Raw genomic sequence first — 27,778 nt, 5'->3', positions numbered from 1 at the left:
CAAGATGACCACCCCCAAACCCTGGCCATGCATGCCTCTTTACCTCACCAGGCTCCCACTCACCTTTGGCTGTGCTCAGAAATTTTTCGAGGAGGTCTTTCTCCAGCCTGCCTGACTGGGCCAGGGCATAGCCTGCAATAGCCACAGAATATGGTCTCCGCAGGTTCCTATAGTGGAATTCAATATAATCTCCAGCCTTAGTGATGCTGCGCTCCAGGCTCTGTGAGAAAGAGGATTGGGTTCTCTGGTAAGGTGCATATTGCTGCCACAAAGAGCTGGTAAGGATTACACAAGTGCCACTTCCTGGGTACCAGGATGGTTTCTGTCCTTGGGACATATTTGTTTTGGATCTTTTATTTCTTTTTTCTTTTTTGGATTTTCCAGACATTTTAGTCACCGTGAACTTGATGTGCCTGGGAGAGTTTATATACCCAGTGGTGTACTGGTAACAGTTTAAGTACCAGCTCTCCGGAGTGTGTATGGGGGCCAGGGGTCTGTTTTATCGCCTGCCAATTACTGTGGTGTAAATGCTCCCACTGTGGGCAATTTCAAGCTACCAACGTAATGGCCCTGAACATAAAGGGGAGAATATGTGTCGCAGATAGACACTCATGACCTAGCATGACCCAGCTTCAGCACCGCACTGGGAAACCTCTTCTCTAATCATCAGCTTCACAGCTAACACTTACTATATGGCAGTCACACAGGCAATCGCTGAACTTCAGGATCCTATGGGGTTGGCATTATTTTCATCATCATCTCTACTGCACGAATGACAAGATTGAGACCCAAAGAGATGATGGAAGAAGGAAGACATGACGTGCAGCGTTCGCGAACTTTCTTGGTGTAAATATTACCATGGCCAATTTCAAACTATGTGGAGTCAGTGAATGCAGAGTTGGGGGGAGGGGGGCGGTAGCACAGAAGTAGATAGCATTTCCACCTTATAGGTACATAACCTCGAGATGGATAGATTTGTCATAGATAATGAGGGAAAGTAATAAAACGATCAGGAAGTGATGAGTTTTGAGTGTTTCTTACCTTTGCTTTTAATGCTTAGTGTTTAGTCTAAAGTCAGTTTACATAATTTGCTTGAAAAGAATGATTGTGTTTAGCAACTAGCTTGTGAAAGTCCTGGAAGTTTAACAGTTGGCTTTCACAGACTGATCCCAGCACACTCTTCATCTGCATCCCAGTAATCTGGGTCTACAGCCTATGCTATACTCAGGCATAGTGTTGCCATTTTGTAGAAGAAAATGTTGGTGCCTTGCAGCAGAAACTAATCCTTTCCCCGCCAGCTGCCTGTCCTCCATCTACTCTTGACTTTTGCAGAAACTTCTGTCTTTCATTCACTCGGCCACAGTGGAAGCAGCCATATTTGCTCAGTAAGACCTACTTACTGCCCTCAGCTGATTGGTCCAGGTATGACCACCTGACCCCGGGTGGGCCAATCAGAATTTCCCCTATGGGAATCTGAAAGCTCTAGGTTTGGTCTGGCTATTTCCCCAAGGAAGGCAGCCAAGTTCTGCCGGGCAGGCTGGGTGGAAGGGAGAGAGGAATTATTGGGCCCAGAACGGCCTGGGTCCCTCTGAGGCCCTCAAGTCAACAGCCCTGTCGCCTCTATCTTGAGTCCGATGAAGGGAGGGGCAGCTGCCTGAGGTAAAATCCTGGGCTCTCCACCTTGGCAAGCTAAGGTCAAACAAACCACTCTCAAACCCTAGGACAAAGCAGAGGGAGTAATTGCAGAGACTCTCGGGAGTCCATCTTTCTAAGCTTCTCTGCTTCAGAACCAAAACCAGAGGAAAAAGAGACAGCCATGAGCCAATATTTGTAATCATTTCCTTTTTGGGGTCATGGGCCCCTTGGGAAATTTCCTAAAAGATCTCCTGAACTAAGAGAGTAGCCTTGATGTGTTCTTGGGTCTGGGTTGTGCCTTTTCTTCAGGGAAGCAGCAAGGTATGCTGCACTGATCATGTAGCAGTGATGGGGAAAGCAGGCTGAGGGGGCTTTTGTTGAAATTGGCTGACACTCTCTGGACAGGGTAAAGCAGGCAGAAAGGACCCATTCTTTGATCTCTTTCTGTCTTAGTTTTCTCCCCTGTAACCTGGGGATAAGAAGAGTAGCCTACGTCTCGGACTCTCAGAAGGATTACAGGGCTTAGCATGTGCAGCACTTAGATGAGCATCTTAGTTAAATGCTCAAAAAATGCTGGGAATTATTATGGTTTTATGGGTATTATGGCTGCTGTGGTGGCTGCTATTGCACTGGGAGGACTGGGAATCACCTGAATGCAACAGCCCACCCTCCAAGGTGGATGTGCCCTGGGTAGGTGAGAGGAGGAGAGGGTGGGCGGACACTTACGTTGACCTGATCATTGCAAAACTCTTTAGCCTCTTGCAGCGCAATGAGAACAAAAGCTGTGAGGGCCACATCCTTCTCCTCGTTCTCCCGGAAGCCACCCTAGAATGGGAAGTGGGAAATAAGGATAGGGTCACCAGTATGTCCCCACATGCTGACCAATCTTCTTGTAGGGTGAGCATGTCAAGGCACGGGTGAGTCTCTCCTCAGTGTCTCCCTAGGTGGGCCACACTCTTCAATATTCACTCATTCAGCAATTGTTGCTCATGCTGTGGAAAAGATGGTGGGTAAGAACCCAACACCAGTCCCACCCCCACAGTGCTCCCCATCTAGTAGGGGAGACAGACATGAACCAATTGGCTCACCAGTAGACATATCGTTACAAATTGGTGAGTGCGGTGCAGGAGGAGAAGTGGATGTGGCAGCGAGATTGGAAAGTGGGAGTGTGACTCAGTTGGGGAGATCAGGAAAGATTTCCTTGCAGGATGACCAGGGTTGGCATGCCAGACAGTGAGAACAGCATGTGCAAAGGCCCCGTGGCTGGGTAGAGCAAGGCTCCTTTCAGTGCAGATGGCATGTGGATGGGGATAGGGGGACGGTGTGAGACTGGAAGTCTGAAAAGTCAGGCTAAGGCAGTGATTCTCCACCTTATGCATGCATCGGCACCTCATGGCAGGGGGAGGGGGGGTTGTAGCAACTGTGATTCCTAGTCCCTACTCCTGAAGTTTCTGATTCCTGCATCTCAAGTCTATATTGAGATCATACTTTTCTAACAAGTTTGAAGGTGATTATGCAGCTACTGGCCTGGGGACCACATTTGGAGAACCACAGCTGGGAAGGGTTCTATATTTTCAGAGTGAAGGGGGAGGGACTTTGGTGTTGCACTAGCCTCTGAAGGTCTCTGGTCTTCGCAATGGGAAAGTGACACTCTCAGCTGAAGGGGTAGCCTTTCATGTCTATCCTGTTACTCCAGGCGCCCTTCCCCCAGCATGCCCATAAGTCCTGCTTCTTACAGTCATTTCTTGATGAATTACGGGCCCATCTTCCTGGAAGACCCCGTCAGGCTTCTGCTTCTCCAGGATCAGCCATTTGACAGCCCCGCAGAGGACCTGGGAGTTGATGGCAATGAGATTGGCTGCCAGAGAGAAGACCTTGACCACGTAGGCTGTCAGCCTGTGGGCGGCACAAAGCGTCAGCCAATCGCCTCCGGGATCCAGAGACTGCCATTCCAGGAAACCAATGAGCAGAGAGGGGCGGGGCCTACAGACTGGCCCAGCTCCCTCACCCAAGGCAGGCGCCAGCCTAGCCACAGGGGGCGCTTAATGTTCGCAGGCCACGTGGCAGCTCAAGGTGGGCGGTTCATCTGTGTGGGCTGAGGGTCCATAGCATAGGGCCCTTTGGGCGAGACCTGGTGGGACCACCCAAGGCCGCCTTGCTCAGTGGGGTGCCAGACCACTCACCAGGTGCTGGCTTTCCGGTTCTGGAAGGCCGCAAAAGCCGAGTTGTCTTGTCTGAAGGCCAGCTGCTGGGAGTACCCTGCAGGGAAGCCAGAAGTGTCTCCAGAGGAGCAGGGGCTGAGTGGAGGGGCTCAGGGGACAAGGATTCTCTGAGGGGCTAGACAGGGGTTCAGGGAGGAATGAGGGAGCTCAGGGCTGAGCAGGGAAGTCGGCTGGGAGAGCGGAAGGGACTTCTAAAAGGGGAAGGAGTTCTCAGAGGAAAGGGGTTCTGAGAGGCGAAGGATCTCAAGGGGGTTCAGGGCAAGGGGGCCTCAGTGAGAGAGGGAGTTCTAGAGGGCTCAGAGGGGCCCAGGGTCTCAGAGAGGGCAAAGGTCAAGGGAGGTCTTTGAAAAGAAGGGATCCTGAAAGGGGAGGAGCTTAGAGGAAGGGCGTGTCCCTGCTCTGGAGGTAGCCGGAGCAGAGAGGGTCTCCAGGCAGACCCACCCTTTTCGATGAGCTGCAAGGAATCCTGCCTCTTTTCCAGGCCGAACTTCTCCCACTGCTCCGTTTGGTCCAGGTAATGGACTGCGATGACTGTGGGTGTCATTCCTATCATGTTCTGCTCCCCACAGCCCGAGGGGGTCACGATGAGGTGCTTCAGTCGCTCCGCGTCAATGGCATCCTCAGTCAACTGAGCCACCGGGGTCCCTGCAACCCAGCAGGAGGACAGGGCTCAAGCAACTCACCCACCATGGGGTGGGGTGAGAAGGGCCAGGGCTGTCCCCAGCGATCCCAGGCTCCAGGCAGCCAGTGCCAAAGAGGTCAGGGGCAGTTGGGGGCTGAGGGGACGTGATGGTAGGAGGTAGGAGGCGGGGGTAGGGGAGTGGGGAGGGTGTCTACATTTGTAGGGAAGGGGGTCTTATGCTTCACAGAAATCTGCTCCCTGAGCCTCTTGTTACAAGTGGCAAATTAATTCCAGAACAATCGTCACCAATACTTAGATCATGCTTCATGCTGTTGCCAGGCGCTGTTCTAGAGAAACATCATACAGTATCTCATTTAATCCTCTCAACAAGCCTTTGATATAGGTACTATTATTCACCCCATCACAGATGAGAAAACCAAGGGTCTCTCCCCAAAACCTTACAGCTTACAGGTTACAAGGTGCTTTTCCAGGAACTTCTTTTCCCTTCTGGCTCCAGTCGTCCAACTCAGGCAATTAGTTCCAGAATTTCCTGCTCTTGAACTATACTGTTCTCATTTAAGCTTCTCTATCAGCAAAGGCTATTTGCTGAACTAAATACTGCCTGGAACCCTCTATAAAACAGATCAGGGAGGTGGCCTGCTGTTCTAGCTGTAGTGGAGGCAGGGGACGCACGGTAGTATACATGCCCAGAATTAGGAGAAATTAGGTCCCCTTCTCCAGAGCTGTGCCTTCGTGGGTGAGGGTCAGTGGCAGCTCACCTTGCAGGAGGATCCTGGTCTCTGAATCTGTGTCTGGTACCTGGTCACTGAGGTCTGCGGCGTGGACCTCCTCTCGCTGCACTCCGTCTGCCAGTGGAATGGGAAGGACCCGTGGCGTCACCCTCTCCCACAAGGCCCTGCCTCACCCCCTACCCCACACCCCCAGGTCTCACCCTTCTGCTGTGGCTGACTCACTTTGGCCCCGGTTTTCTGGATCCAGTGTGTGAACGGCCACAGTTTTGTCGACTCTGATCCCTTCAGGCTGAACAGTGTTGGGATGGGATGGGGGAGGGGGAAGTCAGGTGAATAAAAGAACAGACACAGCTGATCAGCAGGGCATGGGCACGATGGCATCACCCATCCTAGTTCTGTGACTGGGAGTCAGTTTACCCCCACTGCCTCTCAAATGTCCTTAAAAGAAAAGAATGTGCATAAAGTGCTGAGTACAATGCCTGGCACTTAGTAAGCGCTCAGTTAAACTAGGGGCTATCTTACTATCAATGTCCCAAGTGAAGCTCTCCTTCCATGCTGGACTGCTGCTGTTTGTGCCCTTCCATCACACATTCTCCTTGAAGCTGGTACTAATGCACACATTTTCCTTTGGAGACCCAGTCTCCTCCATGGCATGCTGGTAAACATTTGATAGCCATCTCTCCAGGAAGAAAAGATCCTGATTTGTGGCACTGGCAGTTTCCATCCTGCGAATATCCCTGCCACGGTAGATTTCAAGCTACCAGCATCAGAGGGTGCAGAGTTGGGAGTTGTGGACACACTGGCTCTGGGGAGCCTTGTGCAGGTTCCAGCGCCCTCTTGGGTTTCTTCCCATGTTGCCACACTGAGCCACACTGGGACCCCTGTTAAAGGGATAATTAAGATTGTGCTCCTGGGGGTGCCTGTGCGGCTCAGTGGAAAAGCATGGGACTCTTGATCTTGGGGTTGTAAGTTCAAGTCCCACATCGGATTACTTAAAAATAAAATCCTGGGTCGCCTGGGTGGCTTAGTTGGTTAAGTCTCTGCCTTCAGATCATGATTTCATGGTTGGTGAGTCTGAGCCTTGCATCGGGCTCAGTGGTGACAGCTCAGAGCTTAGAGCCTGGATCTCGCTTCAGATCCTTTGTCTCCTTCTCTTTCTCCCCCTCTCCTGCTCATGCTCTGTCTTTCTCAAAAATAAATACGCATAAACAATTTTTTTTAAGAAAATAGACTCTAAAAAATATGAGTTTGGTTCCATTAAAGTCAGGAAAGAAAAATATAATAAATTCTGGCTTGGGTATAAATAAGACGTGTCACTGTAAAATAACAACGTCAGTTTTAAAGCATTTGCTTTTCAGCATTTCAATATTTTTTCAATGACTTTAACATTTCGGGGGAAAATTAACCACTAAACAATTTCAACCATTAAAAAAGACACGTAGATGGGGACCTTCATTTGTCCTTTAGCTTCAGGCTCCTATTGTGGTTTGACTTGGCTCTGTCTCTATTTAAAATTTTGATCTTCCAACAGGCACATGAAAAGATGTTCAGCGTCGCTCCTTATCAGGGAAACACAAATCAAAACCACACTCAGGTATCACCTCACGCCAGTCAGAGTGGCCAAAATGAACAAATCAGGAGACTATAGATGCTGGCGAGGATGTGGAGAAACGGGAACCCTCTTGCACTGTTGGTGGGAATGCAAATTGGTGCAGCCGCTCTGGAAAGCAGTGTGGAGGTTCCTCAGAAAATTAAAAATAGACCTACCCTATGACCCAGCAATAGCACTGCTAGGAATTTATCCAAGGGATACAGGAGTACTGATGCATAGGGGCACTTGTACCCCAATGTTCATAGCAGCACTCTCAACAATAGCCAAATTATGGAAAGAGCCTAAATGTCCATCAACTGATGAATGGATAAAGAAATTGTGGTTTATATACACAATGGAATACTACGTGGCAATGAGAAAAAATGAAATATGGCCTTTTGTAGCAACGTGGATGGAACTGGAGAGTGTGATGCTAAGTGAAATAAGCCATACAGAGACAGACAGATACCATATGGTTTCACTCTTATGTGGATCCTGAGAAACTTAACGGGAACCCATGGGAGAGGGGAAGGAAAAAAAAAAAAAAAGAGGTTAGAGTGGGAGAGAGCCAAAGCATAAGAGACTGTTAAAAACTGAGAACAAACTGAGGGTTGATGGGGGGTGGGAGGGAGGAGAGGGTGGGTGATGGGTATTGAGGAGGGCACCTTTGGGATGAGCACTGGGTGTTGTATGGAAACCAATTTGACAATAAATTTCATATATTAAAAAAAAAAGTTCAAAAAAAATAAAATTTTGATCTTTTGTGTATCATGGATTTTTTGGCATTAATTTTGATTCCTTACAATGTTGCATTAAAACACTGTTGCTCTTATGATCTCACATTTTGCTTGAAAATATTAAGGAAAGATGATATGAGGCTTTCTTTTTATTGAAGACTTGATCTCCTATTTTATTTGAGAATGTTCATCACTAGGAAAGAGTGAAAATGTAAGTGTTTCGCACTTACTCACCCTAATCCTGGCCTTGCTTCCAAACTTGCAGGACTCCCAAGCATCCTAAGCTGGACACTGGACACTCTTGGTGTCTCAGAGTCAGTGTCTCCAACCTGGGTTGACAGCATGGGGAGACAGGAGCCTCTCCCAAAGGACAAGGGACTGCAGGTGCCCCAAGGACTCACCACGACCTTCAAGGGCTTCTTGACACCATCCATGATGAAACGATTGTAGACCGCAGCCTTGACCTCCACCTCATGTAGACCGACCTTCAGAGGCACGACAACAAAAGGCACAGCCATTGAGGACTTGGCTGGGATTTTCAGAATCTGCTGGTAGCGCTTCTTGGCGGTGGCCAGGCTGCAGAAGGCTGGGTTGTAGATCAATTCCACCCGCACCTGCCAGAGAGAGAGTATCAGTCAAGGGGCATGTGCCATGGTTCCCCCCCACACCTGCCATCTTCCAAGCTCTCCACCATACCTCTGCCCCCGCGGGAACCCACCTTGAGCTCCCCAACATCCTGGTAATTGTAGAGCACGGCTCGGATCTCCACTTGCTCGTTGCGCACGACAGAGTAGGGCAGCCGCAGGTCGATGAAGAAGTCTTGCATCACCGTGACCTCATAGGGGTCAGCCACGCAGATCCCTGCCCAGGAGTGGAGTGTCAAGGGAAGGAGGTGGACAGGCTCTCAGTGCTTACCCCTCACTGCGGGAGCTGTGTCAGGCTCAGCCTGCGTTTGTGCAAGCCCAGGGGCTAAACAATTGCACAGGTGACACATTAGCGATAGTGGTGGCAGCTGGGAGTCACTGTCATGAACGGGTTCCATTTTCTTCTTGTAGTTTCACTCATAGGCAGGTGTGCAGGGGGAAGGGCTCGAGCACACCCGAAGGGTCCGTACCTGGGCTCTCCAAAATGGTAGCCTGAGCTTTCTCTGGCCCCTGGGCACTTGGAATGTGGCTAGCTCAGAAAACTCTTTAACACATGCTTGGAACAATTTGCATACGCCAACCTACCTTTTCAGCTGTACATTTTGCAAACCCTACAACACAGATCAAAGTATTTCCAATGAAAGGCTAGGGGCGCCTTTCCACTGACTGGCTCCGTCAGTGGTGGGTGTGATGCTTGATCTGGGGCCATGAGTTCAAGCTCACGGGGGGTGTGGAGATGACTTACGAATAAAATTAAAATCTTTAAAAAGAAAAAGGTGAGCACCCTCCTTGAGATGCTCTGCAGACATAAATATGTACTAGAGTTCAAAGGCTTAGTACAAACAAAAGCAAAATGCATCTTTCACAATTTCGAGATATTAATAGGCTAGTCTTAAATATCAATAGATGATTATTATAACATTATCATTAGCATGATGGTGGGTTTTTTTCAACATATTTTTCAGCATATTTTTTCAACGTATTTACCACAAGTTGCAAGAATAACATTGTGGAGATATTTGGTTACAGAAAAATGTATGATAAAATTGATTTCACCTCCAATGGGGCTACCAAAAGATTTAAAATGACATGCATCGTATTTCTGGTGGACAGTGCTGATCTACAGGAGTGAGAATGACTGCAAAAGCGATGGTAAATTTGTGATTCAACAGCTACTAGGTTATATTCAAGCAAAGGGTTGATGCAAACAGAATTTGCAAAAGCATTATCATATTAAAAATGTTACACTAAAAAAATAGATAAAAATAATGTTACACCCAGAAATGATTAAAATCTGGGGAACTGTGTGTCTCAGTCAGTTAATTGTCTGATGCTTGATATCTGCTTGGGTCATAATCTCTCCGTTCCTGAATTTGAGCCTGGTGTCAGGCTCTGAGCTGATGGCAGGGAGTGTGCTTGGGATTCTCTTTCTCCCTGTCTCTCTCGCTCTCTTTCTCTAAAATAAGTAAACAATTGAATAGAGTTAATTAAAAAAAGAAATCTTAAAATTTAATATATATATTTTTTGGTTATTTTTCAGAAGTGAGGAAGAATAGAGGCTTGAACAAAATCATTATTTCCTAACCTTGGGTCGTTATTAATCATCCTTAACCCCCCATCCTCGGGGGATCTGTTATACTCATGGGAGCTATTTACCATTTCTTATCTACTATTCGTTTTTACATTTTTTTAAAGTTTATTTTTGAGAGACAGAGACAGAGTGCAAGCGGGGGAGGGGCAGAGAGAGGGGGAGACACAGAATCTGAAGCAGCTTCCAGGCTCTGAGTTGTTGGCACAGAGCCCGATGCAGAGCCTGAACTCATGAACCCCAAGATCATGACCTGAGCCGAAGTCGGACATTTAACCGACTGAACCACCCAGGTGCCCCTCGTTTTTACATTTTTATTATTTATCGTTGGTCATCTCTACACCCAATGTGGGGCTTGAACTCACAATCCCAAGATCAGGAGTCACAGGCTTTTCCAACTGAGTCAGCCAGCAGCCCCTGTTTTCACATTCTTAAAGCCAGATTTAATTTACTCTGGTGGGTGAAAAACCAGCTTTTGCACCACAAACAGGAGGCTACCTCCAGGGAAACAAAACGGTTTTGTTTTGTTAAATACTGGCCAGCTCACGTTGTGCCTGCAGAACGCAGACCTGCTCTCTCCTTGCTAATCCAACTCAGTCAAGACCTACAGAGGAGATGAGGACATCCTTGCACCAGACTTCGCTTTCCCTTGAACAAGCTAGAAGGAGCGAGAGAGAACCACACACAGAGTGACTTCTGACACGCCATCCGTGTTATGTTTGAGGCAGAGAAACACCTACTCTCCGTGACCCTGGAAGGACAGCTACATGTCACCGCATGTTGGTCCAAACCCATGGAAGGTACATCACTGAAAGGGAACCCTAGCTTTTGACTGCAGTTGATGATAATGTATCAGTGTTGTCCCAGAGATTTTGGCAAAGGTACCACCTAATGCAAAAAAGGGTTAGGATGGGAATTGGGGGGAATTGAGGAGTGAGTAGTAATTCTCAGTTGTTTCTGTAGACCTAAATTGTTTAAGAAAACCCATAAATTAGGGGCCCCTGGGTGGCTCAGTTGGTTGGGCGTCCAACTTCGGCTCAGGTCACGATCTCACAGTTTGTGGGTTTGAGCCCCATGTCGGGCTCTGTGCTGACAGCTTAGAGCCTGGAGCCTGCTTCAGGTTCTGTGTCTCCTTCTCTCTGCCCCTCGCCACCCCCACTCGCACTCTGTCTCTGTCTCTGTCTCAAAAACAAATAAATATTTAAAAAAATTAAGAAAACCCATTAATTAAAAAAATATCATCCAGGGCACCTGAGTGGTTCAGTCAGTTACACATCTGACTCTTGTTCTCAGCTCAAGGTCATGATCTCATGGTTCATGAGTTCGAGCCCTGCATTGGGCCCTGTACAGCCGACAGTGCACAGCCTGCTTGGGATTCTCTCTCTCTGCCTCTATCTTCCCCTCCCTCAAACATACTGCCTCTCTCTCTCTCAAAATAAATAAATAAGCTTAAAAATATAATCGTACCTGGTAAGACAACAGTATTGAGAAGATGTCACACGGGTACAGAGAGCAGAATAGAAAAACCATAGGGCCCTTTAAGATGCTGACCCCATCACTCCCAGGGGGCATTGGGCAACTTCTGGGGATATTTTGGAGATATGTTACAACTGGGGGTGGGGGTGCTCCTGGAGTCTTTAGGTAGAGGCCGCAAATGCTGCTCAACATCCGATATTGCACAGAGAACCTTCCACAGAGAACCACCCAGCCCTGAACAACATCAGTGATGAGGTGCAGAGACCCTGGTGCAGGACAGGCCTTCCCCAACCTCCAGACACATACAACCCCCCATTCCCCGCCCTGTGGGTCATGTTAAGTGCAGGTTCTGATTCAGCAGGTCAGGAGTGGGGTCCAAGATTCTGAATTTCTACAAACCCCCAGGGAAAGTACCTTTGCCAGATTGCTAGTGTTTCAGGGAGCAGGCTTTCAGAAGCAGGGATCTAAACTGTGCCTTTCAACTTTCTCTTTTCAAGCTGCAAGAACCTTTCTTATTTCAAGGAAACCTCACGCAGGCCCTCCATATGCGAACAGGGACAACGAGGAGATAGGAAGATGCTCTGATCTGAAACGCGGGCGGGGGCCACCGACCAGAAGTGTGCTGAGCTGTTACTGGAGCTCCAGACGAAAGGAAAAGTATGTGCCCCATGAATGCATGCACCACCCTCCCTTGGTCAGGAGAAACTGCCAGTTTCAGTTCCCTCAGTTAAAAAAGACAAGCAAAGACGCAGGTTTTGAACATTTTGAAGCCAGGAAAGGGAAGTGATAATAATGTGTAATGTATTATAAATGGTAACAAAACAAAATTATTAAACACGTTGGTGTGGCATGAAAGAGATATTCATACTTCCCTTCATGAGTTTTAACATACCTCCTTTGTATTTTTACCTTATGGTTTTAATTTTTGTTTTAATGTTTATTTATTTTTGAGAGAGAGAGAGAGAGAGAGAGAGAGAGAGAGAGAGAGAGAGAGAGACACACCAAGCGCGAACAGGGGAGGAGCAGAGTGAGAGGAAGACACAGACTCTGAAGCACGCTCCAGGCTCTGAGCTGTCAGCAGAGAGCCCGATGCGGGGCTTAAATTCACAAACTGCAAGATCATGACCTGAGCTGAAGTCAGACACTTAACCCACATAAGCCACCCAGGCGCCCCAGTGGCTTCTATTTACAATGGAGACATTTTGTTCATCATGGATTATTATATATATATTTTTTTGCATTCACATTTTGTTTTCAAAATGATTGCAAGAACATATTACTCATCTGGGCTTAAAGTTATTGCCTCCCTCTCCTCACCCTAATCCCAGGCCTGCCCGAGACCACCCCTATTAGGCCAGGGCCTCCTAGCAACCTGTGTCAAGTCCCCAGCCTCCTGGTTACCTTTCTTTTTTTCTTTTTTCTTTTTTTTGCCAGGTTTCACAATCCGACCACCGATGTTCCAATCATACATTTCATCCTGCTTCCTCTTTTATATTTTCTTAATCGCTTTACCCATCACCCTGTCAACACCACCCCTTAAGCGTGTTTGTTGTTGCAAATTATTCTGTATGATAGTACAATGGTAGACATATGTCCTTATATCTGTGTCCAAACCTGTAGATCGTACAACACTGAGAGTGAACGCTCATGTCAATGATGAACTTGGGGTGACGATAGGCGTGTCAGTGTCACGAATACACCCTGCTGGTAAGGGATGCTGATAGTGCATGTCTGCGTGGGGGAGACTGTGTGCGTCGGGGGTGGGTAGACTGGATGTATGTGGGAACTCTCTGTACCTTCCCCTCAATTTTGCTGTCAACCTAAAACTGCTCTCGAAAGAAAATCTATTTACAAAAAGCGCTGACTCGTCACCCACAGAGCAGGATCTGACACCCCCACTTGTCACCTGGGAGCAGTGTGTCAGCCACCAAGAAACAGGGGATCTCTCTGGATGGGATGAGAAAATGCCCAATGGCCCTGGGATCCCTGACTCATGAGCATGGGGCCACCACCTTCTCTCACCTTTCTTGTTCGACAAGCTCACCGCCAGAATCTCCCAGGTGGTGATGGAGTCTTTCAAAAATATATTCATGGTCTTTGTGGAGATTCTGGATGGAGGAGAAGTGGGGGTATTAAAAAGAGGCAGGTGTCAGGGGCCTGGGGGGAGAGCTGGTGTGGAGGGGCCCCAAGGGGCAGGTTGGAGGGAGGAGTGGGGGCTGGGCACACGGAGGGAGCCTGACTCTTGATTTTTTTTCTAGGCTGGGTTGTGGGGTTGCCCAGTGATTCCAGAAAAGAGAGGCATGGGGTGCATGCAAACGAAGTGGTCCAGATGGGGCCGCTATAGCAGCTGGCCTGGGGGTGGGGGGGTTAAGGTGAGGGGGTGTCTCAGCCTTACCCATCTTTCTCAGGTTCACTGAGTTCCTCTATACGCCACAGCCAGCTCTCAGGGAACTGGCTTCGGGAAATGATTTCCTCTTCCGGGATTATATCTTCATCCAAGTCACCTGGGAGGCACGGGTGAGGAGGAGACAAATCTGGGTTGAGGACAGACCCATTTCTCCACTGTCCCCAGAGATACTTATCTCTACACATCTCTGGATTAACTTTATAGTTAATAAACTTTATAGTTTATTTGATTTTCTTCCTGACCTTTTTTTAATGCCCCTTTCATTTTTCTCTTTGTATGGGAATCAGGCTCCTCTCACCTTTACTTTTTCCAGGGTTCCTTCAATGAACAAATGAAAACATACCTGGTGGAAGGTCCAAACCATCACCACCATGAGCAGTGGGATAGAACAGCCAAATATGCAACAGAGTGCATGATCACACTCCACAAACACTTCTGGAAGTCCCAGGACCTGGGCAGTGTATGACCTATTCTTAATATAGTAGGACTCACAGGTGCAGGACACATAACAAGCTATTAAAATGTGTAAAAATCAGAAACCTAGCCAAAATGATGAAATGGAAGAATTCTCCTCAAAAGAAATTCCAGGATGAAATGACAGCCAGAGAACTTCTCAAAACAAATCTAAACAATATATCTGAACAATAATTTAGAAAAACCATCATAAGACTGATAGCTGGGCTTGAAAAAAGTATAGAAGACAACAAAGAATCTATTGCTGAAGAGATCAAAGACCTATGAAATAATCAAGAAGAATTAAGAAATGTTGTAAATGAGATGCAAAATAACCCAGCTGCAGTGACAGCAAGGATGGAAGAAGTCGAAGAGAGAATAAGTGAAATAGAAGACAAAATTATGGAAAATGATGAAGCTGAAAAAAAGGAGGGCAAGGAAATTACTAGACCATAAGGGGAGATTTAGAGACCTAAGTGATTCTGTGAAATGAAATAATAACTGTATCATAGGAGTTCTGGAAGAAGAAGAGAGAAGGAAAGGGGCAGAAGGTTTATGTGAACAAATTATAGCTGAGAACTTCCCTCATCTGGGGAAGGAAACAGGCATCCAAGTGCTAGAGGCACAGAGAACTCCCTTCAAAATCAACAAAAAATGACATATCATAGTGAAACTGCAAAATACAAAGATAAAGAGAAAATTATGAAAGCCGCTAGGGAAAAACGGGCCTTAACCTACAAGGGTAGACACATAAGGGTAGTAGCAGACCTGTCCACTGAAACTTGGCAAGCCAGAAGCGAGTGGCAGGAAACATTCAATGTGCTGAAGAGCAAAACTAGGCAGCCAAGAATCCTTCATCCAGGAAGGCTGCCATTCAGAATAGAAAGAGAGATAAAGGCTTTCCCAGACAAACAAAAACTGAAGGAGTTTGTGACCACTAAACCAGCCCTGCAGGAGAGCGTAAGGGGGACTCTGTGAGTGGAAAGCAGCAATGACTACAAGGGACCAGAGACATCACCATAAGCACAAAACCTGCAGATAACACAATGGCAGTAAATCCATACCTTTCAATAATCATTCTCAATATAAATGGACTAAATGCCGCAATCAAAAGACACAGGGTATCAGAATGGATAAAAAAAAAATAAGATCCATCTATATGTTGCCTACAAGAAACTCATTTTAGACCTGAGAACACCTGCAGATTGAGAGTGAGGGGATGGAGAACCATCTATCATGCTATTGGACATCAAAAGATAGCTGGAGTAGCCATATTTATACCAGATAAACTAGATTTTAAAACAAAGTCTATAACAAGAGATGAAGAAGGGCATTATATCATAATTGAGAGGCGTATCCATCAAGAAGAGTTAATAATTATAAATGTTTAAGCCCCCAGTGTGTAGCACCCAAATAAATAAATCAATCACAAACATAAATGAATGTATACACAATAATACTGTGATTATAGGGTACTTTAATACTCCATTTACCGCAATGGACAGATCATATAATCAGAAAATCAATAAGGAAACAATGGCTCAGAATGACAGATGGACTTAACAGATGTATTCAGACTTTTCATCCAAAAGTAGCAGAATACACATTCTTCTTGAGGGCACATGGAACTTTCTCCAGAAGAGATCACTTACTGGGACACAAATCAGCCCTCAACAAGTATAAAGAGACTGAAATCATACCATGCATATTTTCAGATCGCAATGCTATGAAACTTGAAATCAACCACAAGAAAAATTCAGAAAGCCCCCAAATACATGGAGGTTAAATAAAACCCTAGTAAAGAATGAATGGGTAATTCAGGAAATTAAAGGAGGAATGTAAAAATGTATGGAAGGGAATGAAAATGAAAACATGAAAGTCAAAACCCTCTGAGGTGCAGCAAAGGCAGTTCTAAGAGGACAATACATTGGATTTCAGGCCTTTCTCAAGAAGCAAGAAAGATTCCAAATACAGAATCTACCCTCACAACCAAAGGAACTAGAAAGACAGCAGCAAAAAGAAAAAGAAAAGAAAAAAAACAAGCCCAAAGCCAGAAGAAGAGAATTAATAAAGATTAGAGCAGAAATAAACAATATAGAATCCAAAAAACAGAACAGATAAATGAATCTAAGAGCTGGTATTTTGAAAGAATAAACAAAACTGATAACCTCCTAGCCAGATTTCTCAAAGAGAAAATCTGGTTGGGAACAAATAAAATCACAAAGAAAAGAGAAGAGATCACAGCAAACACCGCTGAAATACAAAAATTATTTGAGAATACAATGAAAAATTATATGCCAACAAACTGGACAACCTGTAAGAAATGGACAAATTCCTAGACACCCATGCACTACATAAACTCCAAAGGGAAGAAATAGAAAATTTGAATGGACCCATAACCAGTGAAGAAATTGAATCAGTTATCAAAAATCTCCCAACAAATAAGAGTCCTGGGCCAGATGACTTCCCAGGAGAATTCTACCAGACATTTAAAGCAGAGTTAATACCTATCATTCACAAGCTGCTCCAAAAAGATAGAAATGGAAGGAAAGCTTCCATGCTCACTCTTTTTTTTTTAATTTTTTTTAACGTTTATTTATTTTTGACACAGAGAGAGAGACAGAGCATGAACGGGGAGGGTCAGAGAGAGAGGGAGACACAGAATCCGAAGCAGGCTCAAGGCTCTGAGCCATCAGCCCAGAGCCCGACGCAGGGCTCGAACTCACAGACCGTGAGATCGTGACCTGAGTTGAAGTCGGACGCTTAACCGACTGAGCCAGCCAGGCGCCCCACACACTCATTCTTTGACGCCAGCATTACCTTGATCACAAACCAAAGACCCCACTAAAAAGGAGAATTACAGGCCAATATACCTGATGAAAATGGATGTAAAAATTCTCAACAAGATATTAGCAAATCGAATTCAACAGTATATTAAAAGAATTCCTCAACATGATCAAGTGGGATTCATTCCTGGACTGCAGGACTGGTTCAATATTTGCAAATCAGTCAACATGATACATCACATTAATAGAAGAACGGATAAAAACCATAGGATCCTGTCAATAGATGCAGAAAAAGCATTTGACAAAAACAGCATCCTTTCTTTAAAAAACCCTCAAGAAAGTCAGGATAGAAGGGACATGCCTTAACATCATCAAAGCCATATATGAAAGGCCACAACTAATATCATCATCAATGGGGAAAAACCGAGAGCTTTGCCACTGAGATCAGGAACACGACAGGGTTGTCCCCTTTTACCACTGGTGTCACTGGAAGTACTAACCTCAGCAATCAGACAACAAAACAAAATAAAAGGCACCAAAATTGAGAGAAGTGTCAAACTTTCACTCTTCACAGATGAAAGGATACTCTACTTGGAAACCCAAAAGACTCCACCAAAACCTGCTGGAACTGATCCATGAATTCAGCAAGGTCGCAGGATACAAAATCATTGTACAGAAGTCGGTTGCATTTCTAGACACAAATAATGAAGAAACAGAAAACTATATCAAGTAATCAATCCCATTTACAATTGCACAAAGAACCACCAAATACCTAGGAATAAACCTAACCAAGGAGGTAAAAGATCTGTACATTGAAAACTATAGAAAGTTTATGAAAGAAACAGAAGAAGACACAAAGAAATGGAAAAACATTCCATGCTCATGGATTGGAAGAATAAGTATTGTTAAAATGTCGATACTACCCAAAGTGATCTACACATTCACTGAAATCCCAATGAAAACAGCACCAGCATTCTTCACAGAGCTAGAACAAACAATCTTAAGATTTTTATGAAACCACAAAAGACCCCACATAGCCAAAGTAATGTTGAAAAGAAAACCAAAGCTGGAGGCATCACAATCCCGGACTTTAGTCTGTATTACAAAGCTGTAATCATCAAGACAGTATGGTATTGGCACAAAAACAGACACATAGACCAATGGAACAGAATAAAGAACCCAAAAATGGACCCACAAATGTATGGCCAACTAATCTTCAACAAAGCAGGAAAGAGTATCCAATGGAAAAAAGACAGTCCTTTCAGCAAGTGATGCTGGGAAAACTGGACAGCAACATGCAGAAGAATGAACCTGGACCACTTTCTTACACCATACACAAAAATAAATTGAAAATGGATGAAAGACCTAAGTGTGAGACAGGAAACCATCAAGATCCTACAGGAGAAAACTGGCAGCAACCTCTTTGACCTCGGCCGCAGCAACTTCTTACTTGATGTGTCTCTGAAGGCAAGGGAAATAAAAGCAAAAGCGGACCATTTGGGACCTCATCAAGGTAAAAAGTTTCTGCACAGCACAGGAAACAATCAACAAAACTAAAAGGTAACCGATGGAATGGGAGAGGATATTTGCAAATGACATAATGGATAAAGGGTTAGTTAGTATACAAAATCTATAAACAACTTACCAAACTCAGCACCCAGAAAACAATAATCCAGTGAAGAAATGGGCAGAAAACATGAATAGACACTTTTCCAAAGAAGACATCCAGATGGTAAACAGGCACATGACAAGATGCTCGACATCACTCATCATCAGGGAAATACAAACCAAAAACACATTGAGATACCCCCTCACACTGGTCAGAGTGGCTAAAAGTAACAACTCAGGAAACAACAGATGTTGGTGAGGATGTGGAGAAAGGGGAACCCTCTTGCACTGTTGGTGGGATACAAACTGGTGTAGCCACTCTGGAAAACAGTGTGGAGGTCCCTCAAAAAATCAAAATTAGATTTACCCTATGGCCCAGCAATAGCACTACTAGAAATTTATCCTAAAGGGCACACGAGTGCTGATTCGTAGGGGCACATGTACTCCAGTGGTTATAGTAGCATTTCAACAATAGCCAAATTATGGAAAGAGCTCAAATGTCCATCAACTGATGAATGGCTATATATACAGAGAATGGAGTACTACTTGGTGATGAAAAGAAGGAAAGTTGACCATTTGCAACAACGTGGATGGATCTGGAGGGTATTATGCTAAGTGAAATAAGTCAGTCAGAGAAAAGCAGATATCGTATTTTTTCACTCATATGTGGAATTTGAGAAACTTAACAGAAGACCATAGTGGGAGGGAAGGAAAAATTAGATACAAAGAGAGAGGGAGACAAACCATAAGAGAATCTTAAACACAGAGAACAGACTGAGGGTTGTGGGAATAGGATATGGGGGAGTGGGGAAAATGGGTGATGGGCATTGAGGAGGACACTTGGGATGAGCACTGGGGTTGTATGTAAGTGATGAATCATAGGAATGCACTCCTGACGCCAAGACTACACTGTATTGGCAATAAATTTAAAAAAAAAAAAAGAAAGAAAGAAATTACACAAGGCTGGGGGAGAAAACACCTGAGTGTGTGTAAGCCATATCCCAGTAGATCAGATATTTTGTCTAATTTTCCTCTTTGAGAAAGAAAGTCTGTAGGTCGCTGGAGCAGAAGGCACCAAGCCTAGATTAGAATAATTTGCACAGACTGAAGATTCAGCCCTTGGCTCATGTGTGTTGGGAATCTTTGTGTGTTTTTTGGGGGGTGATGGTGGAGGGCGTGCTAGCCTTCCAGCTAAAAGAATTCAGAAATATGTGTCCCCTTTGGTGATGTCTGCCTTTAATTGGTGACTGCACATTTCTAAGCAAAAAATAAATTAATTAAATTAAATTAAATTAAATAAATAAAATAAAAATAAAAATATGAGTGTACATGAAAAGTATGTGTTACCATATAAGGATCCATACCTGCTGTCATACAGGCTACATAAAAATTGATTTGGAGGAAATTTTCCCTTGGCTTTAATTTTGCCCTGATCTGATAACAGAAAGAGGTTTAGAAATGGACTATCCAGGAATAAGGAGGAACTTTACAGTGGAGAGACCCAGCAGACAGCGCCTTAATCACGTGATCAAGACTCACAGCACCAACAATGGGACAAATCGATGTCTTTGGGCTCCCGACATGATGCACTGAGAATCCATAGTGTCTCTCCTGTGACAGTGCTGCCCCCAAATGCAAAACCTGGATGTCATTACGAGGAAGCATGGAGCCAACCCAAACCGTGGGACAACCCCCCAAATAGCCGGACGTGAAAGTCACTCAAGACGGCTGTGCTGCCAGGGGTTGAGCAGATCCAAGGACACTAAGGAGACCCCACCAGTATATACGACGTCTGTTCCTGCACAGATCCTTTTCCTATAAAGGATCCAAGCCAAACCAGACCAGACCAAACCAAAGGGAAACCAATGGCCAGCCTGAACGGGGCTGGAGGTTTTGGTGGTGGTAACAAGTCAACATTAACGTCCTCATTCTGATGCCTGTGCTGTGGTTTTGTGGGAGAATATCTTTGCTTCTAGAAATTCCACACGGAGCTAATTAGGGGCCTCAATGGTGCGGCCTCAAATGATTCAGAGAGATAAAAGGTTTTTATGCCCATTTCGCCTTTTTCTGCTTGAGTCTAAAGATTTTTTAAAAAAATGATTATGTTTGCTTGGATCGGGCAGCCTGCCGCTTATGGCGTTTCCCCATCTTCCTTAGTTTTTAAGCAAAGGGGTTCTGTTTCGTGACTTTTCATCCTGTGGTCGATAAGGTAACTTCCCTTGGTTTCAAGAGCCGCTCACACTGGCCCTTGTTCTCAGAGCCCAATTTGGATGACACAGTTTCTGGTCCCCCATGAAAACGATGGGATGTGCAAAAGAAGTGTTCAAAGGGCCAGTGAGAAGGGTCAGTGCAGCAAGCACCACTCTGCACACAGGGGTTAAAAAGAGCAATCTGGACAGGGTGGGCCGAGAGGGAATCTGCCAGGGGCACCCTCACGACAGGGGCCATGCTGCCCGTGGTGCAGGGGGCTCTCTGTGGGCTTGGTTTCCACTGCACCCATCCTAGCAGAAAGGCCTTTCTCTACATAAGACACATCAAAAAGCATTTTTAAAAAGCAGACATCAGGCCTCACTGGGCTCAAAGGCTCTGAGCAAATGGCAGGTAGGATTCCCACCAGTTCTGTCAGGGCCGCCTTGTGGTGGGGACCACTCTGGTTCTGCTTTCAATGGGCTTCTTGGAAGAGAAATTTTCTCTTGGCTTAAGATTTATTTGGCCCGAGATGTAAAGTTTCAAGTGTGCACATGTTTTGTCTTATCCAGAACTGAATGAATGAGTGAATGAATGAATGAGTGAGTGAATGAATGAGGGAGGGAGGGAATGAATGAATGAAAACAAATCAACAGATGTTGTTAGGCATTGAGTTAGGCACCTCTTTGGAAAGCAACATAAATGAGTTTTCTTTGGTAAAGGCAGGCTAAAAACGCATCTCAGACAGAAGCATCCTCCCCCTTCAGACAGGCCCTCCTCCCCCCTCAGACACAGGCATCCTTCCACCCAAACAGGCACCTTCCCCCATTCAGATAGGTTCTTCTCCCTCAGACAGGTCCTGGCTGCCCTCCTCCCTCAGATCAGGCCCTACCCCCTCTGATCAAGCTTTCCCACTCTGGCCTGGGCCGCTTCCCTCAGACCAGGTCATCCCCACTCTCACAGAGCTTCCCCACTCTGGCTGGCCTCCTCCTTCAAACCAGGCCTGCCCCGCTCTGACCGAGCCTACTCCCTTCAGTCCAGGCCCTCCCCGCTCTGGCCAGCCACAGGCAAGTGGACTCACTCCGGGCCAATCCCAGGTGGGCACTACGGGTGTGGTTGAGCCTCAGTTGGGTGATGTAGTTGCAACAGTCCAGGAAGGCCTTCACGCACGAGGCCTCGTGCTGGATGAACCGGGCCCTGCGCTGGCACGAGAACTTCATGGGGTTCTCCCGCATGCCATGTTCACAGCACTTGCGCAGCTGCCTTGGGTACTGACCCACTGTGGGGACACGACACCGGTCAGGGCCTCAGCCGGGACCTCAAAGCAGGAGGAGCTCAGGGCGGACCACGGGTAGGACGTCCCCAGGGCCGGGCCCTGCCCTGCTCCCTCCTGGGCTGGATCCCGGAGGGACAGGGTTTGGGGGGAGGTGGGGGGCCCCCACCTTTGTCCATCCTCTTCTCCATGAGCATCACTGAGCGGCGGCGCCGGGTAACTGGTTTGGGGCACTCGGGATCTGAGGGGAGGGCACACGCAAACAAGATGGGTTAAGCGTCAACGGAGGGTCCCCGATGTACTCCTCTCAGTAGCCGTGAGGGAGCCATGAGTTGTTGTTCCCATTTGACAGATGAGGAAACTGAGGCTCAGTAGGCAGTGATTCACTAGGTGGGGGCTGGGGCAGGACTTGAACCCAGGGCCCCCACCTGCTCTCAGCATCTGAGGACCTCAGAACAGTGCCCTCCACCTGCTCTCAGCATCTGGGGTGGAGGCCCCGGCCCTCACCTGTCCTATCCGGGGTCTGCAGGTTTGTGTTGGTCTGGAAGGCCAGCCCTGCGTCCGTGAAGACACCGGCATAATCCTTCCCGCTGCCTGCGGTGCAGCCGATGTCAGCCTTCTCTACCACTTTCCAGATCTGCGGGAGGGCAGGGGTCACCAGGCTGACATGTCTGACCGCCCCTGCGTTCTGGTCCCAGACCCCTCTCAGAGCTGTGTGCACAGCCCCCGCCAACCACCCCCCAGCGCGGACTCCTCCATCTACGCTCCCACCCTCGGCCTTCACTTCCGCGCCACGTCTGTGTCCGTCCCAGCCTCCGTCCCGCCCACGCCTAACCCCACTTCCGGTTCCCTTCTGAGCGCCACCCGCGCCTCAGCCCCACGCCACCCCTTTGCTTCCGCCACACCCCAGCGGTACGGGGCGCACCTTGCTTTGAGTTAACTTATTCTTCTTGTTCAGCACGAACACGCCCTTGTCCACCACCACGAGCCCCACTCGGGCCCCGTGGTCCCCCTCGATCTTGAGGGTCATCTGCTGGCCAGGTAGGTGAACCCTCTCTTCCTTCCTGCCACCTTTCACCACCAGCTGTTGGGGGGGGGGGTTGTGCACAGAGATGGGAGTGAGGGGTCAGCCCTGCCAGGCTGGGTCTCCATCAGCAGTCAGCCCAGGGCAGTGTCCGTGCTGTGCTGGTCAGGAAGGGGCAACGATGGAGACAGACAGACTGAAGGCGGAAAGGCCAGCAGGGAGGGAGATACTGAGGCTGAAACAGAGGTGGGGAGAGAAGGAGCTGGAAAAGGAGAAGATGGGCCTCGGTTGGGGAGCCCACCCAGAAGGCTGGAGAGAGGCAGAGACGGAGCGAGCACTGGCCAGGCGGGGAGTGCCAAGATGGGTGCAGAGGAAGGCTCCAGAAGCTTACCTTGCCCACACAGGAGTCCTTGACATCCACCCACACGGAATCGGCCACCACCTCCCTCTGGCCATTGCTGTTAAGGCAGGTGTAGTAAACCACCAGGCGGAAGGAAGGAATGAAGTCCTCAGTGATGGTCAGGGGCAATGCGACCACATCCTGGCCGAGCTCACGCTTCTGTCGACCCACCTTCAACAGTTTCCCTTTGTTCATGATCTGGGGGAGACAGGTTGGCGTAAGGAAGAATCAGCAAGGTCGGGCGGGGGGGGGGGCGGTGGCCCTGGACTGGGGGTGCTGTAGAAGTAAGGAGGAGGGGTCTGGGGATCCTAGGAGGGCACAGACCAGGTAGGTGTAGTAGTAGATATCTTTCTGCTTGGTGGTGGTGGGGTCAATTCGCAGGTGGATGTTCACATTGAGATCTTCCCCTGGCTTGAGCTCCACGCGAGGTACAGACAGATGGAGGTAGTTACTGCAGCTGCCCATGATTTTGTAGGGTTGGGCGAGCATACTGCTTGTGGCCTGTCGTGACTCCAGGATACCATCCTTCCTAGTGATTACCTGGGTGAGGAAAGGGGGATGAATTCTGGCCCCCCAAAGATGTCCACATCCTAATCCCTGGGACCTGGGAATACGGTACCTTCCCTGGCCGAGGGAGTTTGCAAATGGGATTAAGGGTCTGAGGATGGGGAGTCTGTTTTGGTTTATCCAGGTGGGTCAAATGTAATCACAGGATCCTTATAATATACCTATGCAGATGGCCAGACTGCTGGTGCAGATAAGATCCCCTCTATGCAGATGAAAACCCTCTGTGAATGGCAGGATCCCCTGATATAATAAAAGGACCCCACTCCTCACGTGGCAGGATGACCGTGGCAGAGGACAGAGTTCCTCCCTGCAAATACAGTCCCCTATCGCCTGAGTGTAGGGCTACAGGTGGGCGAGGACTCACGGTGATGGGCAGGGGCACTGGTTTGTTGGGTGTGTTGATGATCAGCTTGGCCACACCGTCTTCCTGGGTCAAGGACCGTGCACTGGAGTCCTGGGTCTCCACAGGGACGTTGCGTGCCGGGGAGCCGTCGGGGTTCGTCACGAACACCTGCGGGTGCAGTACAGGGGCAGGTGGAGGGCGTTCAGGTTGACCCAGAGGCGTGGCTGATGCTCAGGGGAAGGGTGGGGGAGGCAGCCCCACCCCGGGTCTCACCATGAGATCAAAGGGCATGCCTGGTTTGAAGAACTTGGACGTCTTGGTGAAGTGGATCTGGTAGGGGGAGGTCACGATGGGGATCCCGCTGCGCTCCGCCTCCACCATGTCGCTGCCTGAGGGGGCCAGCCGTGAGGGCAGGCTCCTGGGCCACCCCTCCAGGTTGGACCACACCTTACACTGGGCCTCCCTCAGACTGGGCCTCCTGCATCAGACTGGCTGGAACCTTCATTCTGTTCCTCCCCCATCAGACTGGCTAGAACCTTCATTCTGTTCCTCCCCCATCACTGGGACTCCTCTGTCAGACTGGATCCCACCTTCATGCTGGGCCTCCCTCCTCAGACTGGACATCATCCATCAGACAGGATCCAACCTTCATATTGGCCTCCTGTGCTCAGACTTCCTCTGGCTTCCTCTGTCAGACTGTTGCCCACCTTCATTCTGGCCTCCCCACTAGGATGGGACCTCCTCTGTCAGAGTGGCTCCCAACCTCACTGGGCCTCTGTTTTCAGACTGGGCCTACTCTGTGAGACTGGATCCCAATTTCATTTTGGGCCTCCCTCCTGAGACTGGGCCTCCTCTATCAGACTGGATCCCACTTTTATTCTGGACCTCTCCCCTCAGACCAGGCCTCCTCTGTCAGACAGCTTCCCATCTTCATAGTGGGCCTCCCTCAGACCAGGTCTCCTCTGACAAACTGGCGGGCACCTTCATTCCTCAGACTATGCCTACCCTGTCACTGGCTCCCACCTTCAGACTTGGCCTCCTTTGTCAGACTGGATCCCACATTCATTCTGGACCTCCCCCACCTCAGAATGGGCCTCCTCTATCAGACTGTTTCCCATATTCATACTGGGCTTCCCCTATCAGACTTGTCCTCACCTGACAGACTGCATCCCACCTTCATACTGGGCCTCCCCCCTCAGACTGGGCCTCCTATATCAGACTGGATCCCCCCTTCATTCTGGCCTCCCCCCTTCAGACTGGGCCTCCTCTATCAGACTGGATTCCACCCTCATTCTGGGCTCCCCCCTCACTGGGCCTCCTCTGTCACACAGGATAACACCTTCATTCTGACCTCCCCTCTCAGACTGGGCTTCTGTCAGACTGGATCCGACCTTCATAGTGGGCCTCCCCCATCAGACTGGGCTTCCTCTATCAGACTGCATCCCACATTCATACTGGGCCTCCCCCCTCAGACATGCCTCCCCTATCAGACTTGATCCCACCTTCATTCTGGCCTCCCCCTCAGACTGGGCCTACTCTATCACACTGGATCCCACATTCATACTGGGCCTCCCCCCTCAGACTGGGCCACCAACGTGAGACTGGATCCCACCTTCATTCTGGTCTGCCCCCTCACTGGGCCTCCTGTATCAGACTGGATCCCACTTTCATTCTGGACCTCCCCCCTCAGACTGGGCCTCCCATGTCAGACTGGATCCCAGCTTCATTCTGGCTTCCCCCCATGAGAATGGGCCTCCTCTATCAGACTGGATCCTACATTCATACTGGGCCTCCCCCCCTAGACTGGGACTCCTGTATCAGACTGGATCCCACTTTCATTCTGGGCTCCCCCTCACTGGGCCTCCTCTGTCAGACTGGATCCCACCTTCATACTGGCCTCCCCCATCAGACTTGGCTTCTCTATCAGACTGGATCCCACCTTCATTCTGGCCTCCCCCCATGAGAATGGGCCTCCTCTATCAGACTGGATCCCATATCCATACTGGGCCTCCCCCCTCAGACTGGGCCTCCTACACAGACTGGATCTCTCTTTCATTCTGGACCTCCCTTCCTCAAAATGGGCCACCTCTATCAGATTGGATCCCACTTTCATTCTGGGGCTCCTTCCCCCCTCAGACTGGGCGTCCCATGTCAGACTGGATCCCACATTCATTCTGGGGCTCCCTCCCCCCTCAGACTGGGCCTCCTCTACAGACTGGATCTCACTTTCATTCTGGACCTCCCCCACTCAGAATGGGCCACCTCTATCAGATTGGATCCCACTTTCATTATGGGGCTCCTTCCGCCCTCAGACTGGGCCTCCCATGTCAGACTGGATCCCACATTCATTCTGGGGCTCCCTCCCCCCTCAGACTGGGCCTCCTCTATTAGACTGGATCCCACTTTCATTCTGGGGCTCCCCCCACCCTCACAATGGGCCTCCTTTGTCTCACTGGGTATCACTTTCCTCCGGATATCCTCTCTTACACTTGGCCTTTGCCCTCAGACTGGTTCTCCCCTGTCACACTGCATTCCACATCCATTCTGGGCCTCTGCCCTCACACTGGGCCTCCCCACTCATTTGGGTCCCTTTTCTCAGACCAGGCCTCACCTGAGTGCAGGATAACGGTGACAGACACGTACAACGACTTCCCCACCAGGGCATCTGCTCCAGAGGGTTCCACCCCGCTCAGCAGGACCTTCCGTTCCAGCCTGGCCTCCCCACTGCCATCATCGATCTGGGGGAGGAAGGAAGGCTCAGAGAGGGGGAGGGGCACAGGTGAGGGAGGGGGAATTCCAAAGTGGAGGAGGCTCAGAGGGGCAGAGCACCTGAACACGGGTGAGGGACTGGGGCAACGAAATCCTCTGTTCACCATCCTGGACCCCAAAGATGACGAAGGCTATTCCATCCACATTCTTCCCATACAAGAACCTGAGAGGCAAGAGGGTCTCAGATGCTCCTCTCCTGAAGGGCAAGCCTGCCTGCAAACTTCCACGGACCCCTGGTCCCTCGCCTGGTGCTTACCTGGCCAGTATCTGGTTCTTCACTCAGCACCCACCTGGTCCCACACCTGGCCACACCGCACCCGGGTTCCCTTACCAGCCCCTACCTGGCTCCACCCCTAGCTGCCAACCTGGCCCGTCATCTAGCCCTCACCTGGCCCCCCTCCCCTCCCCTCCTGCCTGGCCCCATTCCTAGCCCCTCACCTGGCTGTGATGGTGACCTCCAGGCCCTGTGGGTCATCAATGTAGTAGAATTTCTCTGTAGGCTCCACTTGGACCTCAAAACTGGGCAGCACTGGGGTCGAGACGGCACCAGTAGGCTGTCAGCACTGGGCCTGGCACTTGGGGCCCCCACCCTGACTCCTTCCTCCTCTTACCGTACTCCTTCACCTCGAACTCAGCAGAGAATACCTGCTGTGGGGCATCTTCATAGTGGGCTTCTATCTTCCACTGCCCTGTA

General features: G+C 48.6%; 1 protein-coding gene across 1 annotated transcript in view; it reads right to left on the bottom strand.

Annotated features, from left to right (window-relative positions):
* LOC128314961 (complement C3-like) overlaps positions 1–27,778 on the bottom strand; it is a 39,711-nt gene that overhangs the window by 8,543 nt on the left and 3,390 nt on the right. The window contains exons 6-28 of the mRNA XM_053219994.1: positions 27,696–27,778; positions 27,523–27,613; positions 27,145–27,247; positions 26,927–27,053; positions 24,589–24,704; positions 24,337–24,483; positions 23,730–23,945; positions 23,397–23,603; positions 22,907–23,065; positions 22,489–22,618; positions 22,151–22,222; positions 21,790–21,987; positions 13,663–13,771; positions 13,290–13,375; positions 8,278–8,420; positions 7,961–8,173; positions 5,454–5,520; positions 5,259–5,345; positions 4,299–4,502; positions 3,819–3,894; positions 3,372–3,531; positions 2,362–2,460; positions 64–220 (exon numbers count right to left, since the gene is read on the bottom strand). Of these exons, the coding sequence (XP_053075969.1) occupies positions 64–220; positions 2,362–2,460; positions 3,372–3,531; positions 3,819–3,894; positions 4,299–4,502; positions 5,259–5,345; positions 5,454–5,520; positions 7,961–8,173; positions 8,278–8,420; positions 13,290–13,375; positions 13,663–13,771; positions 21,790–21,987; positions 22,151–22,222; positions 22,489–22,618; positions 22,907–23,065; positions 23,397–23,603; positions 23,730–23,945; positions 24,337–24,483; positions 24,589–24,704; positions 26,927–27,053; positions 27,145–27,247; positions 27,523–27,613; positions 27,696–27,778 (3,050 nt within the window). The remainder of the gene's footprint in view (positions 1–63; positions 221–2,361; positions 2,461–3,371; positions 3,532–3,818; positions 3,895–4,298; positions 4,503–5,258; positions 5,346–5,453; positions 5,521–7,960; positions 8,174–8,277; positions 8,421–13,289; positions 13,376–13,662; positions 13,772–21,789; positions 21,988–22,150; positions 22,223–22,488; positions 22,619–22,906; positions 23,066–23,396; positions 23,604–23,729; positions 23,946–24,336; positions 24,484–24,588; positions 24,705–26,926; positions 27,054–27,144; positions 27,248–27,522; positions 27,614–27,695) is intronic.

Source organism: Acinonyx jubatus, chromosome A2 (assembly GCF_027475565.1).
Source record: "Acinonyx jubatus isolate Ajub_Pintada_27869175 chromosome A2, VMU_Ajub_asm_v1.0, whole genome shotgun sequence".
In the NCBI taxonomy this organism is placed as follows: domain Eukaryota; kingdom Metazoa; phylum Chordata; class Mammalia; order Carnivora; family Felidae; genus Acinonyx; species Acinonyx jubatus.
Note: the sequence above shows the minus strand (reverse complement) of the source record. Positions and strands in the feature narration are given on the sequence as shown.